The 15,654-nt window shown below is 57.0% G+C and overlaps 1 protein-coding gene across 1 annotated transcript in view; it reads left to right on the top strand.

Annotated features, from left to right (window-relative positions):
* The first annotated feature begins 1,742 nt into the window (after positions 1-1,742).
* Positions 1,743-15,654, top strand: part of SLC16A2 (solute carrier family 16 member 2) — a 35,670-nt gene continuing 21,758 nt past the window's right edge. Inside the window, exon 1 of the mRNA XM_005527394.3 lies at positions 1,743-2,106. Coding sequence (XP_005527451.3) covers positions 1,743-2,106 — 364 coding nt within the window. The remainder of the gene's footprint in view (positions 2,107-15,654) is intronic.

Below are 15,654 nucleotides of genomic sequence, written 5' to 3'. Positions count from 1 at the left end.
TATTTTTAACCCAGTCTTGCTTTGCTGCTGTGGAGAATTAACATTTTGGGGGGCAGCTTCCCTGTGCACCACCCGGGGTACCCCTGGCCCCTTCTCTTTCGGCTTGCAGGGGCTTAACAAAATAAAACCAGCAGGCCGGGAACCTCATCCGTCTTTCTGGTGATGTGGATATTAAAATTTAGCTGCTCGTTGTGTCGGCAGAGGGCAGTGGAAGATGCTTCCAAACCTCCCAAGCCTCCCCCGGCCGCGCTGTGGAGATGGGGATCCGGGGAGGAGACTCCACCAGAGAGGAAGGGAAATAAAAATGCAGTTCCTCCAGCAGCGAGGCTGACCCGAGCGCGGCGTTCCCGCCGGGCACCCCACCGGGCTGCGGGATTTGGGCTCATCCATCGGCGCGGAGCCCGGCAGGGAAGGCGAGGGGAGGAGACCGCGCTCCCCATCGGCGCATCCCTCCAGCTCGGGTCTCGCCATCGCTCACAGAGGCTGCTCAGATCCAGGCAGAGCCGCTGCTCCTCATCCTCTGCCTGGGAGGAAGCGGATGGCGATGGAGCTGGCAGTGATTTGCCGGCGGGAAGGCCGAGGAGAGGTTTTCCTGGCTGCAGCCGTGTCCCGAAGGGGTTCTCCGAGCCCAGCGAGCCCTCAGCACGTAAACAAAAGTCTTCCCAAGCCGCAGCCCGTGGCCGGGTACTGCTCTCCGGCTGCGGGAGAGGCAGGGAGATGGTGCGGCCCTGCCACCGCCTCCCCGGCGGCTCCGCTCCCTGCCCTGTAATTAATATCCCTGGAGGTAAAGAAAGAGCAGCGGGAGGTTGGGATGTATTATTTTACTCTGATAGGAATCTGACACTGACACAGCCATTAGGGGAAAGAAAGAATAATAACTCAGACTTGGCATATATGAAAGCATAAATACCTTCAGCGTGTGAAAAGACAGGCTTTAATATATCGGTGGGTTTGTAATTACTTATTGAAAGAAGAGAAAAAGCAGAGCTCGCTGCAAAACAAGGCAGAGGCGAGAGAACAGCTCCCAGGACCATTTGGTTTGGGTGGCCGCGGCTATCCCGCCCGGAGAAGGCAGCGTGGGGTGCCCCGCGGCCCCGGTGACAGCCGCGCTGCCGGGGTGATGCTGGCGGCTTCCCCGAGCGAGAAGCCGGGCTGGCCTCACACAAACGCTCTCCAAACTTTCCGGGGTAGGGCACGCCAAAAATCCCACCGGGATGCCCGGCGTGGAAAGAAACGCATCCCCTGGCCGGCTGCTCGCCACCTGCTCGGGCGGCTCCGGGGGCTTCGTTGCGGGGCGAAGGGGTGGGGCAGCATCCCCCGGCGGGCTGCCCCGCAGCGGGGGCGCCTTGCGGGGCCGGGGGGTTGCGGCGGCCCCCCCGTGGCTCCCCCGTGGCTCCCCCATCGCTCCCCGCCGCCCCCCGCGCCCCGCCGGGCCCCGCGGGGGCGGCGGTGGGGGGGGCCCGCCCCGGGCCGGGCCCGCTGCAGGATGCGGCGGCGGGGGCGGCGCGGAGGCTCGGCGGGCGATGCGGGACCGCGGCCGGGGTCGGGGCCGCCTTTGAGCCCCGCGGGGGGACGGGAGGGGGGCGCGGGGGGGCGGGCGCCCCCCGCCGCAGGTAGGGACGCGGGGGCCGAGCGGCGCGATGGAGGAGGAGGAGGAGGATGGAGGCGGCGGAGGGGAGGCGGGGAGTGAGGCTGCGGCAGGAGGGGGCGGGCGGGGGGGCCGGCCGGGGGGGGCGGCGGGCATGTGGGGCCGGCTGCGGGGCAGTCGGGCGGCGGGCGGGGGCCGGAGCGCGGCCGCGATGGCGCAACGCGACGAGAAGGTGCCGGCGGCGGCGGCGGGCGAGAGCGAACCCGGGGCCGGGGCTGGGGCCGGGGCCGGGGCGGGAGCCGGGGCCGGGGCTGGGGCCGCGGCCGAGCAGGGACAGAGCGGGGTCGCCGCGCCCTTCCAGCCCCCCGAGGGCGGCTTCGGCTGGGTGGTGGTCTTCGCCGCCGCCTGGTGCAACGGCTCCATCTTCGGCATCCACAACTCCTTCGGGATCCTCTACATGATGCTGCAGAGCGACCTGGGCGAGGGGGAGAAGGACCCGGCGCTAGAGTTTAAAACAGGTACGGGCTCCGCGACCCCTTTCCCCGGGCCGGGCAGGGCGTGCGGGGGGTGCCCGAGCGGAGCGGGGATGCCCGAGCGGAACGGGAAAGGTGCGGCGGCGCGGCCGGTGCTGCCTCCCGGAGCTGGAAGCTCCTTCTCGGCTGTGTTGAACCTCGATTGCTCCCTGCCCCCCTCTATCCTCGTAGCCGTGGCTATATTTATCTCCGACAGCATCATGTGTTTCTAAGCTCCGATGTACTCAATTAAAAGTAATTCGGCTGAAAAACACGCCCTTAGCTTGTCCTGCCGGTGTGTCTCGGGGTAAAGCAGAGCAGCGCTGGTGAATCAGCTGCTGGGTGTGAGCCACCCCTTCTAGTTTTCTTTATTATTGTTCTATTTTATGGGTTTTCAAGCTTTCTATCTGGCTGCCTCGTTGGCCGGGGGTGGCTGCAGGAGAGCATCCCTCCGAGCTGTGTCCATTCAGTGGGACAGCCGGCACCGGGCCGGGCTGGCAGCGCCGCCTGCGCTGTCACTGCGAGGGCGGCGCGGGGTCTCCAGCGCTTCGCATCCCTGAAAAGCAAGATCCATGGACTGTGTGTTTTGGCAGGAGCGACGGGCCCGGCCGGGATGCAGACTGGGTAGGGTTAACGTGGAGAAAAGGGATGTTTCTTGCTGCCAAGACCCTGCTGTAGAAGTGGACTTGGCAGAGGGACACCAGCCTGCTGGCGTGGTGGTCCCGGCTGGAGACCGGTGTTGGGAGGCCCAGCCTCATCCCAGGTCCTGCTGTGCCCCCTGGAAGATCACACCCATCATCCCTGGCATGGACACGCGTGGCCCACCTCGCTCTCATCTGCCAGCTGGAGATTTGATGCTGAAGGAACCTGCTTGTGGTGCTGCCCTGACTCCGGACGGGACGTGGGCAGCAGCCAGGAGTGTGCTGGGGAGGGATGAGTGCCGGGGCTGTGTAAGGACCTTAAAGCCTTGTTTTGGGGACCAGCGCTGCCCGCGCTCCCTCCCTCAGCTGGCGCACGGCCGGCGAGCGCGGCGGGGAGCGCGCCAGGATGAAATTCATTACGGGATCCACCACATCTACAAACCCAAATTAACTCCGTGGTACTCTTACCAGGGAAACGATGCGACCGTGTAATTACGGGTACTGACGGAGTGCCACGACGAGCTGCGGACGTGTGGCCAGTTGTAATTAGGGTGATTGATGGGCTGGGAGTGTGTGTGCGCTGTGTGTGCGCGCGTGTGATGCCCAGGAAGCTCATAGTGTAGCTCTCTGTTTCCTGCTGCCTGTGATTGTATCTAGAAAGCCTAAGGCAGGGCTCTAAAGGTAGAAGCGGTAACAAAAGAAATTAAACACTGCAAGTTCTGGTGGTTTAAAGGCTCTGCGCCCAAGACAGAGGTTGTAGGAGTCAGCATCTGCCTCTTGCTCCTGCCATCTATTTATTTAAGGCTATGACCGCACAGAGGCCTCGAAAAAGAAAAGGCGTGTGGGTGTGCGAGGCGAACCCAGGCTGGGTAATTAAATCGCCTGGGTGACTAATATATGCATTTTGGTCTGGGTGCTTAATGAAGAGGCCGTTAATAACCGAGCCGTGGCTCCCGGGTTGCGGTGCCGAGGCTCCGGCGGCGGTGACGGAGCCCATCTGCGGCACCTCGGGTGCTGCAGCTGCACTGGCAGGGGCTGAGGGCAGCGGGGTGCAGCCCAGGGCCCCCCTCCAGCCTTTCTTCCCTCGCTCCCACCCCTCCCCGCTCAGCATTGCATAATTTCCCCGCGGCGCTCGTTTGCGTGCAAACATAATCAGGAAAATATCGTAGCTCCTTTCCAAGCGCTAAGTGATACGGCCTTCCTGAAAAGACCGGTGCTGTCTGTTTGTCCTCCCATGTCACCCTGAGCCCTCCAGCTGCAGGCAACAGCTGGAGCCCAGGGAGCCCCTCATCCCTCCAGCAGGTTGGGAGGATGAGGATCCGCTCCCCGCTCCGACAGCGGCATCCAGCATGGCTGTGGGCATGGCTCAGCCTTTTGTGTCTGCTCTTGAACCTCCTCCAGGTCTCAGGGAGGTGGGTTTGTACCAAAGAAGGGGTTTGGAGGCAAAATGGGGAGTAATGCTGTCAGCTGGTCAGGCATCCCTTTAAAAATAGGGTTCTGTTTATGCTAAAGCGGGTGCTAGTCGGCACTAAACAATAGCCGCTCCGGCTATAATTATCGAGGTTTATTTCTTGTTTGCATTGGTCACGTTTTCTTGCGTTTGATCTTGAGAAACGCAGGATCCGTGGAGTTCAGGTCTGGGGTCAGGCTTTGAAAACAAACCCTGTGGCAGCAATGCATCGAATGCATAGGCTCCTCTCTTTAAAGAAATATACTGTGCTGCCTATGTCAACAAGCACGGCGGGCTGGGGCTGCGACCACCGCGTGCCCCTTCCCCGCGGGACGCCAGCGCCGGGGCCTTTACGAGGCTCACTCTGTGCTTTGGGTTTGTTTTCTTGCAGGGGGAGTGGAGGAATGCTGAGACCGGAATAAAAACATAAAAAATAATATACATGTGAATGCTCGGCCAGGAAAAAAACAAATAAAAAAAAAATCCGGCTTTGTTGGAGAGGTGTTGAGTGATGTTTGAGGGTGTTTGCTGGGAGATGAGTGGTGACGTTTCCCTCTGGTTGTACGAGGCTCATTCCTGTGCTGAGGGATCGGTGGTGATCCCACAGTGAGGGCTGACACTGAGCCAAGGGCCAGATGATCCATCCCAGCTCCAAAAGCCCTTTTGAGTGGCAGCACGGCCCTGGTGAGCATTAACTGGCCGTGAATTTTCTTACATCAGTGTCTGCTCTGCCTCTGCTTGGATGCTGCCCCAACCTTGGGAGAGGGGACCACAAAGTGGCCTTGTCCCTGCCCAGGACTGTGCCCTCCCTCAGCCAAGGAGCCACCCAAGGGTCCCAGAGGGTGCTCCAGCTACCTGGGCAGAGCCAGGAGGGTGACATTTCTTGTTCCTCCAAACACATCCTTTGTGCTGTACCTGAGGTCTGGAAAGCCCTGGTGGGACAACCTGCAGAGGCACACAGATTTTGTTGTTTTTTTTTTTTTAAAAAAAAAGTCTATTTATCTTTTTCTTCTCCCCTCCTCCGCTTTGTGTCAATATCCCAGGTATAGATTAACTCTCTTCGCTTAATATTTAATGTTTTGGTGCCTGGAAATGGAATTGAAAGCATTCAGAGAGGTGGCCTGAGGAGCTGGTCTGGTTTGGCTGCAGCTCCTCTGAGTGCATCCCTGTGTCCATCAGCATCCTCTGATCTGTGTGCAAGAATTTGGGGAACAGTTTCCCCGCTTTAGTCCAGCTCCAGACAGGGAGCAGAGGCTGCTGGAGCTCCCTGTGCTTAGGGAAGCTGGAATGGTGCATGGACCACAGTCCTTGACTGACCAGATCCCGAGGCCAAGGCAGGGCTGATTTATTCCTGAATTCCCATCTGTTTGGCTGGGGAATTTCTTTGTGCTGATTTCACATCCTTAGGACAAGTGAGCACAGGTGGAAAAGGCTAATTTTACTCCAGCCTTGTAATGCAAGCTTGGTGAGAAAGAGCAAGGGTTTATTTTTTTTTTGAGAAAATAAAACATTTCAGTGCTAACAGTCAGATGGAAGAGGGGGAGGAGAAGCCCTGGACACAGGAGGAGCCTCTGTGCTGAAGAAGATTCCGTGGGTGGGTGAGAGTGGCTGGAGCTTTAGGAGCTGGGAAGAGAAATCCCAAAGTGAGGGTAAATAACAGAGTGCTTTGGGTTGGAAGAGACCTTAAAAATCACCCCATTCTACCCTCTGCCATGGGCAGGGACACCTCTCACTATCCCAGGCTGCTCCAAGCCCCAACCTGGCCTTGGACATTTCCAGGGATCCAGGGGCAGCCACAGCTTCTCTGGGCACGCTGTGCCAGCCCTCCCCACCCTCCCAGGGAGCAATTCCTTCCCAGTATCCCACCCAGCCCTGCCCTCTGGCAGTGGGAGCCATTCCTTGTGTCCTGTCCCTGTCCAGCTCTCCCGGAGATCCTTTAGAGGAGGGAGAGAATCTCCTCCCTCAACCTGTCGGCCACATTGCTTTTATTGCAAGAGGTAATCCCTGGAAACAATCCCAACTAAATTGGAATGATGGGATCATCATCCAGTGCCGGTGCTTGGGAAGCTCCCACGTCCTGAAGGTGACATTGTGGTTGTCCCCTTCTTAAAGCCTTAAATCTGCAGGATTTGGAGCTTTTAGTAATTACCAGGGTGCTGTGCTGGCCCCGTTCCTCGGCTTTTTGGCCAAGGGTGCTGTGGACCTCAGAATTCCGGGGACCTTTCCCATGTCCATCCGGGCTCCCAACCCTCCTCTGACCCCACGGAGGGAGGCACTGACATGAACAATATTTACATAGCCCAGATGGGGATGTAAATCCAGCAAAAAAAAGAGATAAAAAAGACATTTTTATTACCTTGCCCTGCTAGCTGGGGAGTACAAAAGACACCAGGGAGCTCTCCCAGATTTCCTGGGGGTTTCCCATGGTGGGATGCCAGTGTGCCAGCACCAGGCTCTGCCCCAGCTCAGCTGCCTCTGTTTTGGGAGTTTGTGACTACAGGGAAGCAGGGGGTAGTTTTGAGGAACTGGGGTTTTGCCTGAGCTGATTGCAAGGTGCCGTGTGATATAAAGCAGCCTGAAAAGCAAACAAAGCCCAGTCATGTTGTTAAACCTGGTTCTTGGGGCTGTCGGGAGCGATTAAGGTTATTAGGAGGCCGGAGTGCTGTTTCTAAGGGAGGTTCTTGTTTTTCAAGACTGCAGGGGCCCTCTCAGCCAGCACATTTGCCATTTTAGTGGTTTTTAATTTACTTTTAAGTGTCCTCCACCAGCCAGCCAAGAAGGTGTAAGGTTGTATTTCCTGGTGGCCATTGTCCTTGAGTGGTGGTAGCTCCTGTGGCCCATGAAGAAGTGGAACACGGAGTTGTGCTTGGAGTTTTTTGGTCCTTTTAGTTGCAACTAAATGAAAGAAACCGCCTTCACTTTGTGGGGTTTGGATCGTAGGTTAAATTTTGAAGGTGCTGAGTTGCAGCTCCATCACTGAGACTGGGCTGGGGGCAGGAGGAGGATGAGGAGGGATTGGAGGGTGAAGGGGTCAGTGCTGCAGATCACCAGGCTGGGATGGATGTGGTGGCAGGAGGTGACAATGGGGTGTGATGCAGAGCAAGGCAAAAGAACCATTCCATTTCCTGTTCTGGGGAGAAACCCACAAGTGCGACAAATCACCCTTTAATTTCCTTAAAACCCCTCAGCAGTTGGAAGCCACCCATCAGCTGGGATGGGTCTCATCCAACACCTTAAAATAGACCCAACCCATCAGGCTGGGCCAAGCCCCGTAGCCGGGAGGCGCCGCTGACCTCGCTGGCAGTGCCCAGGGGGTGGCTGTGCATAGCTCACGTGGGCGTTGTCACCTGCCCCTGTCCCTGGGACAGCTCCTCTGGCTCTCTCCCTCCTAATCCAGAGTCTCCAGACACGTCTGTTGACAGGGATTATCCCATTTTTGAGGCAGCACCATCAATCACCCCATCCCACCCCTATCAGTCTTCCAAATAATCTGGTGGTGTGATGGAGACCATCAGGACTGGTGGATGTAGAGACGAATTCCCAGTAGGGCAGTTTGGAGAAGGAGGAATTACCTGGGTTTCCACCTCCCAGGGCTGATTTTTGTACCCCATGGTGTGCACGGGGGAAATTCCCGGGGTGGAAGGGAGCCAGCCCCGCTCCTGCCGTGCTGACGGGGAAGCGATCCTGGAGGGACGGTAGCACTGCTGCCATGCCTGGCAGGATTTGGCACCACCTGGATACGAGCCCAGAGCAGCCTTTTGCTGTTTGATCCCAGTCACCCACCGGGACCTCAGCCAGAGTGGCACATGCCAGCAGCAGGGGGACAGCGTGGCCGGGTGAGGTGACACGCGGCTGTTGGGGACATCGGCGGCGTTTGGGTTGATGCCACAGGCGCTTCCAGAGCTGTGCTCCCTTGCTGGAAACAAATGAGGCCCCACCCTGGCTCCATAATCACAGAATAGGTTGGAAAAAGCCTCCAAGATCACCCAGTCAAACCATATTGGGGTTCTTCCCACTGTTGGCTGCTGTCCGGGTGCCATACCGAATTTTCTGGCACGTCACGAAATACCTGAGTCTCTCCCACTCACTTTCTTTGGAATGATCACCCTCCAGGAGTTTCTTATGAGTGGGTCAGAGCATGGAGAAGGATGCCAGAATTTCCCAGCTGAGACAGAGGCCATGCACCCACATCTTGCAGCCGGTGTTTTCCCCGAGGAATCAATTCTCCCCGGATCTCCGCAACCTCGCGCAATCTCTGCGCGTTCCTTGGCATCACCACAGCAATGGGCAGCACGAGGACTGGACACCACTCCAGCACGTGTGTAAATACGCTGCTGCACCCATCACAGCAGGGATTTGTCGTCTTTTCCCTCCCTCTTCCTCGAAGGGTTGATTATTCCCTATTGCCAGGGAAGGAGATGCTGCCCTTTGGCGCTCAGCCGTGCCCGCCGCGGGCACCGGAGCTCTCGGTTCTCCGCGGGCCCTTTTGGCACATCCACCCCGAGACAGTTGGGGCGGTTGCAAAACCCACATGACGTGTGCTGGGAATTGCTGCAACACGCTCGCGAGGCGCGAGCCATTCCAGCCTCTCCCCGGCACCTCGCACAACAGGTCCTGCCAGCTCCGGGGCCGGCGCTGCCCGCACGCCCTGCCCGCGGCTCCGGCCGCCGCTCCGGCCTCCCTCGGATACACCCCACGGGCAGGGTGGCACGGCGCTGCATTCCATCCGCACCTTTGCAGGGTTTTCATCCCCCCAGCCCTCGTCCTTTTAGTTGTAGATCCCTAAAGAATTTACCTGATGCGCGAGCTTGCCCCGAGTCGCCAGCACGACGATGTGCATGACAATTGTTTGGGTACAAAAGCAAATCCTTGGAGAGCTGGAGCGGGGTGAAACACGGGGGAAAACCCTCGGGAAGAGCTGCTGGGTCACGGCCCTGTGCCCGTGGTGAGTTGTTTTGCTGGAACTCATCCTGGGCATCCTTGGCAGCTGTGCCATGACATTGTAATGCCGTGCCGTGCCACGCTGGCCTCTGGGCAAGGAGCAGCCCAGCGTGCTCTGAGCAACCTCCCGGCCTCATGTGGGATCAGGATGGCAGCCCCAGCACCCCTCTGCATGCCCCAGGGGAGCTCCAGCTGGGGGATACCCCGTGCCTCCATCCCCGCAGGGCGCAGGCAGAGGAGCGTTGCAGCACACGGCTGCAGCGTGCAGCGTGTCCCAGCGCCAGGTGGAGAAGGTTTTTTGGGGTCAGTGCTGCCAGTGCTCCCAATTTTGGGAGAATCTGGTCTGCAAAACCTCACGCTGGAGGAGATGAGCTCACCAAACCCTCCTCCTTTGCATCTTTGGGATGGTTTTGGCTCCGGGTTTGGATTTAGCGGCTCACAATGGGTTTTGCTTGCTCTGCCAAGGCTGGGTTGGACGGGGCTTTGAGGAAGCTGGTCCAGCGAAGGTGTCCCTGCCCATGGCAGTGGGGTTGGACCTGGTTCTTTCAACCTAAACCATTCCATGATTCCCTGCAGCCCAACTGCCTCTCCCGGGGCGGGCAGCCCCGCGTGCTCTGCAGCGGCTCAGGCGCTTGGTGCATGGGCTGACTTGTTGGGGTTCGCCCCAGGCAAACACTGGGGCCCTTCTCAGGGAGGAGAAACAACCCTACCACAGCGCCTGGGGCCAAGGAACCTGCTCTGAGCACCCACCCACCACCCCGGCCTGGCGACCAGCTGAGCTGGGGACCCCAGAGCACCTGGCCACCCTGCCCAGTGGCATCCCCAGAGGGCTTTTTCTTGGTCATCTCACATCAGGCACCAAAGCAAAGCTTTTGTTTCAAAATCTTGGCCTTGATCTGTCTGCCCGCAGATCCCGTGCGTAAAAGGGAGGCCAAATCCTTCCCTCCTGGGGGATGTGGGTGCTTGCCAGGGAGCTGGAGGGGGTTTTTTGCACAAAACCTGTGCAAAGCAGGGGGAGCTCAGTGAATAAACCTGGAGCCCACCGAGGTGGGAATCACACCCAATGGCAGCTCCTTCAGTGAGGATTGTGCCTCCCAAGCTTCGTCTGATTCAAGTCCGATGGAAAAGTATCATCTGTGATTAAAGATTGACTGTAATTACATAATGGGTATGCACCAGATGATGCCCAGACAAGCTCCCTCCTGGGATTTCCCAACTTTTGGAGTGTTTGCAATCATCCTAAAGAGCTTCCTCCTACCAAGAAGCAGGGGGTGGTAATTATTGATTTTACAGCAGCACCAGCACGAGGCTCACCGGCAGCACCGTGGTCACCAGAGCCGGGCTGTGGCCACCCTGCCTGCCCTGATAGCTCTGGGGCATGGTCAGGCACAAGAGATGCATCCCCCCAGCCTTGCAATGGCAATAAAAAGTACAATAAAATAAAGGAGAACAAAAAAACAAGGGAGTAAAGCTGCTTTTTGGCTCTCCTGGCAAAGCCAGCAGAGCGGCTGCCGCCGTGTGCTTACGCCGTGGCGGGTGACGAAAAGGCAACGTCAGGATGTTCTTGATGGTGGGCCAGATCTTAATCCATGCATTTTAGAGAAACCCAGTTTGTTTCTTAAGATTTGTGGGAGTGGGGACAACTGGGGGTGTGGGGAGCTTGTCTGGGATTAAACCTGCCTGAGAGCCAAGCACGCCAAGCTTGCAAGTCCGGGGAGAGCTTAATTAAAGTCAACGGAGAAGCGTTTCCAAGAAAATAATACAGGGTTTTTAAACGGGATATTTTTGTTCTGGGCCCAGAATGCCTCCTTTCCCCGCTTCGGTGTCATCTTTAATAAAACAAAATGAGATCTCCAAGAAAAACAAATTGGAGCTCTTAAAAGGCGCTGTGGAGATAAAAATCAGTAACAGTGTTGCTGGTAACACCTTGGGTTATTAAAAGGGAAAGAATGCTAACGATGCAAATCGCATTGGCCTTTCTTGTGGTTGCTCCCCGGCGGGAGCCTGTGTGCCCTGCCAGGGGGGCACGGGCACGGTGCCCCTCGCCCTGGGGCTGCAGGGGCACAAAAGCTTTGCCCTTCACTGGCCAGGGGGACTGGGGCATGTTCGGGAGATGCTGACACAGGGAGGATTTTGGAGTTTTCTCTCCCCAGGTTCTGGTGGCAGCTCCTGGGGTCAGGAGCGGTGTTGAGGTCAAATAGCAAAAAAGCTTGGAAACATGGCGAGGATCAGGTTTCAGGGTACACCAAACTTTAAACGAGCTGAAATCGGGGCTGGTGCTGTTGGGAAGATGCCGCAGGCCATGAGAGCTCCTTTAGAGGCGATGAACATGTGACTGGAAACAGCAAGTTGGGCTTTTTACGGCCTGAGAGCAGCTGGGTGTGGCTTTGCTCCTCACGCCAAGGCATCAGGCTGGAAAACTGGGGTCACTTCCTCTAAATCCAGTGCCCCAGTCCCACTGGTACAGCTGGATCCCACTGCTCTCACAGTGCCCTGGCCCCTGGCAGGCCCTCCCGGCTGCCTGGCCTCGTGTTGCTCCCCAGGATGCTGGAGCAGGGATGTGGGAAGGGCTGGGGGAGTCGCTGGGGATGTGGGTTTGGTCCCTCCACCATCTGCTTCTGCCAGAGAGGACTCAGAGCTGCCCCTTTTATTCCGTGTGCTCCCATCCTGGCTAGGGCTGGCCATGTCCTGGCTGGGAGCTGGGGATCCAGTGGGACACAGGGGCGCTGCTGCTGGCCCAGGTTCGGAGGGAGGAAGCTGCTGTAGGGCCCTGTCAGTCCATCTGTCCACAAGGCAGCAGAATCCTTTCAGGCAGGGTGGATTTAAAATGCCCAGGGTGATGAATTCGAGGCCAGCTCCTGCTTTGCTGCTGTGCCCAGCTACATCAGATAAGGCAATTACAGTTTTATCACTTAATTGCAGAGCATAATAATAGGAGTGGTATCAGGATAGGCCGTTGCCAAGGGGGAATATCGGCCCGTGTTGGGTTCTTGCCTCTTTTTTTTCAATATAAACTCATTGAAGCCTCAGCCCTGCTGGGGGTTTGAGGTCTTGAGAGGCTCCCCTTGCCTGTTCCCCACCATTCCACTCCCCAGGGGGGAATTCAGCATTAAATAAAAGCTGTGCTGACTGTCCTGATGCCAGGGAAGTTTCTCCAGAGTCGGTGAGAACCCAGCCTGGGAGGGGAAGGGGTGAGGACTGACAGGGATGTTGTCAACAGTTTTGTGGACAGCTTTTCCCTTGCACCTTGGGAATGAGATTTCCACCCCTTGCAGGTTTTTCCTGTCCTGCTCAGGTGTGGGGTGCACACTCACGGCTGCACGAGGGCATGGGGCTGATTCTGGGGGTCTGGATGCCCTTGGGAGGGACAGCTGGGAATGAATCCTAAAGCCCTTTGCACCAGGCTTTCCCACTCTCGGTGTCACGTGAGGAATGCTCGATCACTGCGCTGGAACCCAGATGGGAAAATGAAAATTTTATATTTGGCAACTCCTTCGCAGCCTGCTGGGGCGGTGTGGGAGAGGTGAGAGACATTGGCTGTGATATCCAAGAGCTCTGCTTGTCTCTGGCTCACGTGGTCCCAGTTTTCCACTCTCCCTGTGGAACTGTCAAGGAGGCTGAGCACTCCCAGTGTCAGGATTTGGGGCATTTCCCCACCCAAACTGGCCTGGCTGGTGCTTTCCTGCCTTGAAAATGAGGATTTTCAAGACCCAAGGTGGGTTTCTCACCAAGAACTGAAGTTTTGCCTTGCTTGTCCTGATGTCTGCAGGGTCAGGTGATAAAAACTCAGGGCAGGGATGGTGTCACAGGCTTTTAACTGGGAGAGCTGAAACTCCCTTGGGATCTGCATTTTAGGAGAGGACCTTTATTAAAGGAGATTAATACAAAATCCAGTGTGTTGCCCAAAGCTAAGAAATCATGGCAGATTTTTTTTAAAGCTGTTAAACTCTGCCCTGCTTCAGTTCATCGACCAAAGCATGAACCAAGGAGCCTGGAGAGGAGGCACTTCAGGTCCTGGTCTGACCCCTGAGCCTGGCTGTTAACTCCTGCTGGCCCATCCTAATCTCCATCTGGAGATAAGATTAGCCCCAGTCTGGTTTTCAGAGCTCGTTTCCTTCCCTTGGGACAGCATCCTCCCAACCCCAGGGTTCCCAGCCCCACCATCTGCAGCCTCCCCCCGCCACAGTTTGTGTTCCACTGGCCTCATAAACAAAAATGACGCAAAAAAAAAACCCCGCAGAAAAGAGTTTTTACAGCAGGCAGAGTTTTCCTAGCTCACAAAGGCGGTTGTTTAGATTTTTATTGCCGGATGAAGAAGGATGAAGATAAAAAACAACCCTTAAAGCTGTTGGGGAGATGATGCAAGGCAGAGCAGCGTGGAAAGCGATGTCTCTGAGGGCTTTAATGTTTCCTGTGCTTCCGAATCAGGAATGAGCTATTGCAAAATGCCAGGCATTGCCGGGTGACTCCAGCCCCTGGCCACGCGTCGACACTTTCTGCAGCAGATAACTCCTGCTTTATGACCCGACTGCACCGGGCTAGAACTTCCCCTGAGCGCTGGAGTTTGGGAAGATGGTGAAGAAGCAAGGCAGCAGGATGTGGGGCTGGTGTGGAAGCAGCAGGCTGCTGGCCGGGTTCTCCATTAGTCAGGGTGACGAGTCGATCTCCTTTCCCATTTTCTTATGAATGAATCGGTTTTGGCTCGGCCCGATGGTCAGACTGGTTCAGCGAGAAGCAGCTGGTATCAGTCTCATTAGCAGAGGAGACAAAAAGCAGCCTCTCCCTGGCTCTGCAAACTCCCTGTGATCCCGACAGGCCCGCGGCTGCCAGGGCTGACAGCGGCACTGCCGGGGCTCAGCTCCTCCATCACCCCCTTCCCTCTGCACCTCTCCCAGCTCCTGGGCATGCTGAAGCTTCACAGGCACTTCAAAACAAGTGTGGATGTACACAGGGTCCTGCATCCCTTCTGCTCTCCAAGTGCATCAGTGATTTTAGGGGAAAATTCATTTTCAGGGGACAATTTCAGCTCCAGGTCACCCGTGGTTGCTGTGAGCAGCACAGCTCGGTTTTGTTTGCTGTTCTTCTCAGAGTCAGCCCTTGGCCAGTGGAAAATGCTTGGCATTTTGCCAGTGCTTCAGCTGGAGCTGTTGGGATTTGGGAATGTGGGGCAGGGGCAGCGGTGAGGTGTGGCTGCCTCTGCTCAGCCCTGTCGTGAGGATTTGCCGCGGTGTCACCGCTCTTCCCTTCCTTGTCGGCCCCCAGCACCCCTGTCCTGCTCTGCCCTGTCCATAATGCCACCCCACGAGTGTGCCAGCTCCCTTGGGAAGGGATTTCCCCGTGCTGGGGTCACTGCAGAGGCTGAGGAATGGTGAGGATGGTGCCTCAGGAGCAGCATCCCCGGTGCTGTCACAGAGCAGGGCGGGCTGGTGACCCCCAGCACATCCCCAAGGATCCGTGCCGGGCAGAGCAGAGGGGTTGGACCCACCCCACGCTTGGGGCTTTGCATTCCCTGGCCCCTCACGTCCTTCCATACCCCAAAATCCTGGCTGGCTTCACCTCCATGCTGCTGAATCCTCTCAGCACCTGCCTTTCCCTTTGCCCCTGAGCGTGGAGGGGTGAAGGGGGAGCTCAGGCAAGAAAACAAGACTGGGAACTGGGGGCTGTGTTCCCTACAGCAATCCCACCCTTGGCACCTGTAGGGCAGGACGAGTTTTGTAGGGGCAGGGGCAATTCTGTAGGGACAGGGTAGTTTTGATTCCCACCCCGTATTTCCACGGGGGGGAAGAGGAGGCTCCTTGGCCACAGAGATGGGGTGCAAGGCTTTTCACCCTGACTCACAGCACCAAACCTCCCCCAGTAACTGACAGAAGCCTTCATTAACCTGCCCTGTTGTTTATTCCCATTTCAAAGCCCTTGATGCAGCAAAAAGCGGAGGCATTTCTTCAGGAAAGCACATTAACGTTTCACCTGCCTTCAGAGCCCTTTGCTACTTGGAGTGCCCGGGGCTGTCCCCAGTTCCCCTCGCTCTCGTTAAACATTGTGTGGCTCCAAGGGAGCTCTGCCTGTGGCTCCAGCCCTCGGGGGCCTGGTTTTTAATTTATATGGAGATGTGAGTGTGTGCACCGATGGATTTATGGATGTGGATGGTGGATCCCCATCCGAGGGGCAGCAGCAGGGGCTGCAGGGATCCCGGCATGAGGATGGGAAGCAGGGGGCTCATCCTGCTGTGAACCTCAGCTGTGGCTCTTCTCCTCCTGCCTGCAGCACCAAAGGGCAGGGCTGGTCCTTCCCCGGAGCCACCCGGCGTCTGAAAATCTTTCAAATGAGAGCAGGTCAGCCAAAAGTGACAGCCCGTTGGCAAAGGGGTGTAACCTGCTTCTTGCTGGGCTCAAAAAAAAAAAATAAAAAAAAAAAAAAGCATTAGATTAAATATTGCTGGTTTTCACTTTCCTTTAGCGGTCAGATTTGTTTAATGACAGCCTTCTCTATTTTTCTGAGATACCCAGTTGTTTTCAAATGTGG

The sequence above is a fragment of the Pseudopodoces humilis genome, chromosome 15 (assembly GCF_049639895.1).
Source record: "Pseudopodoces humilis isolate 2021_Gansu_Grassland_sample_001 chromosome 15, ASM4963989v1, whole genome shotgun sequence".
In the NCBI taxonomy this organism is placed as follows: domain Eukaryota; kingdom Metazoa; phylum Chordata; class Aves; order Passeriformes; family Paridae; genus Pseudopodoces; species Pseudopodoces humilis.
Note: the sequence above shows the minus strand (reverse complement) of the source record. Positions and strands in the feature narration are given on the sequence as shown.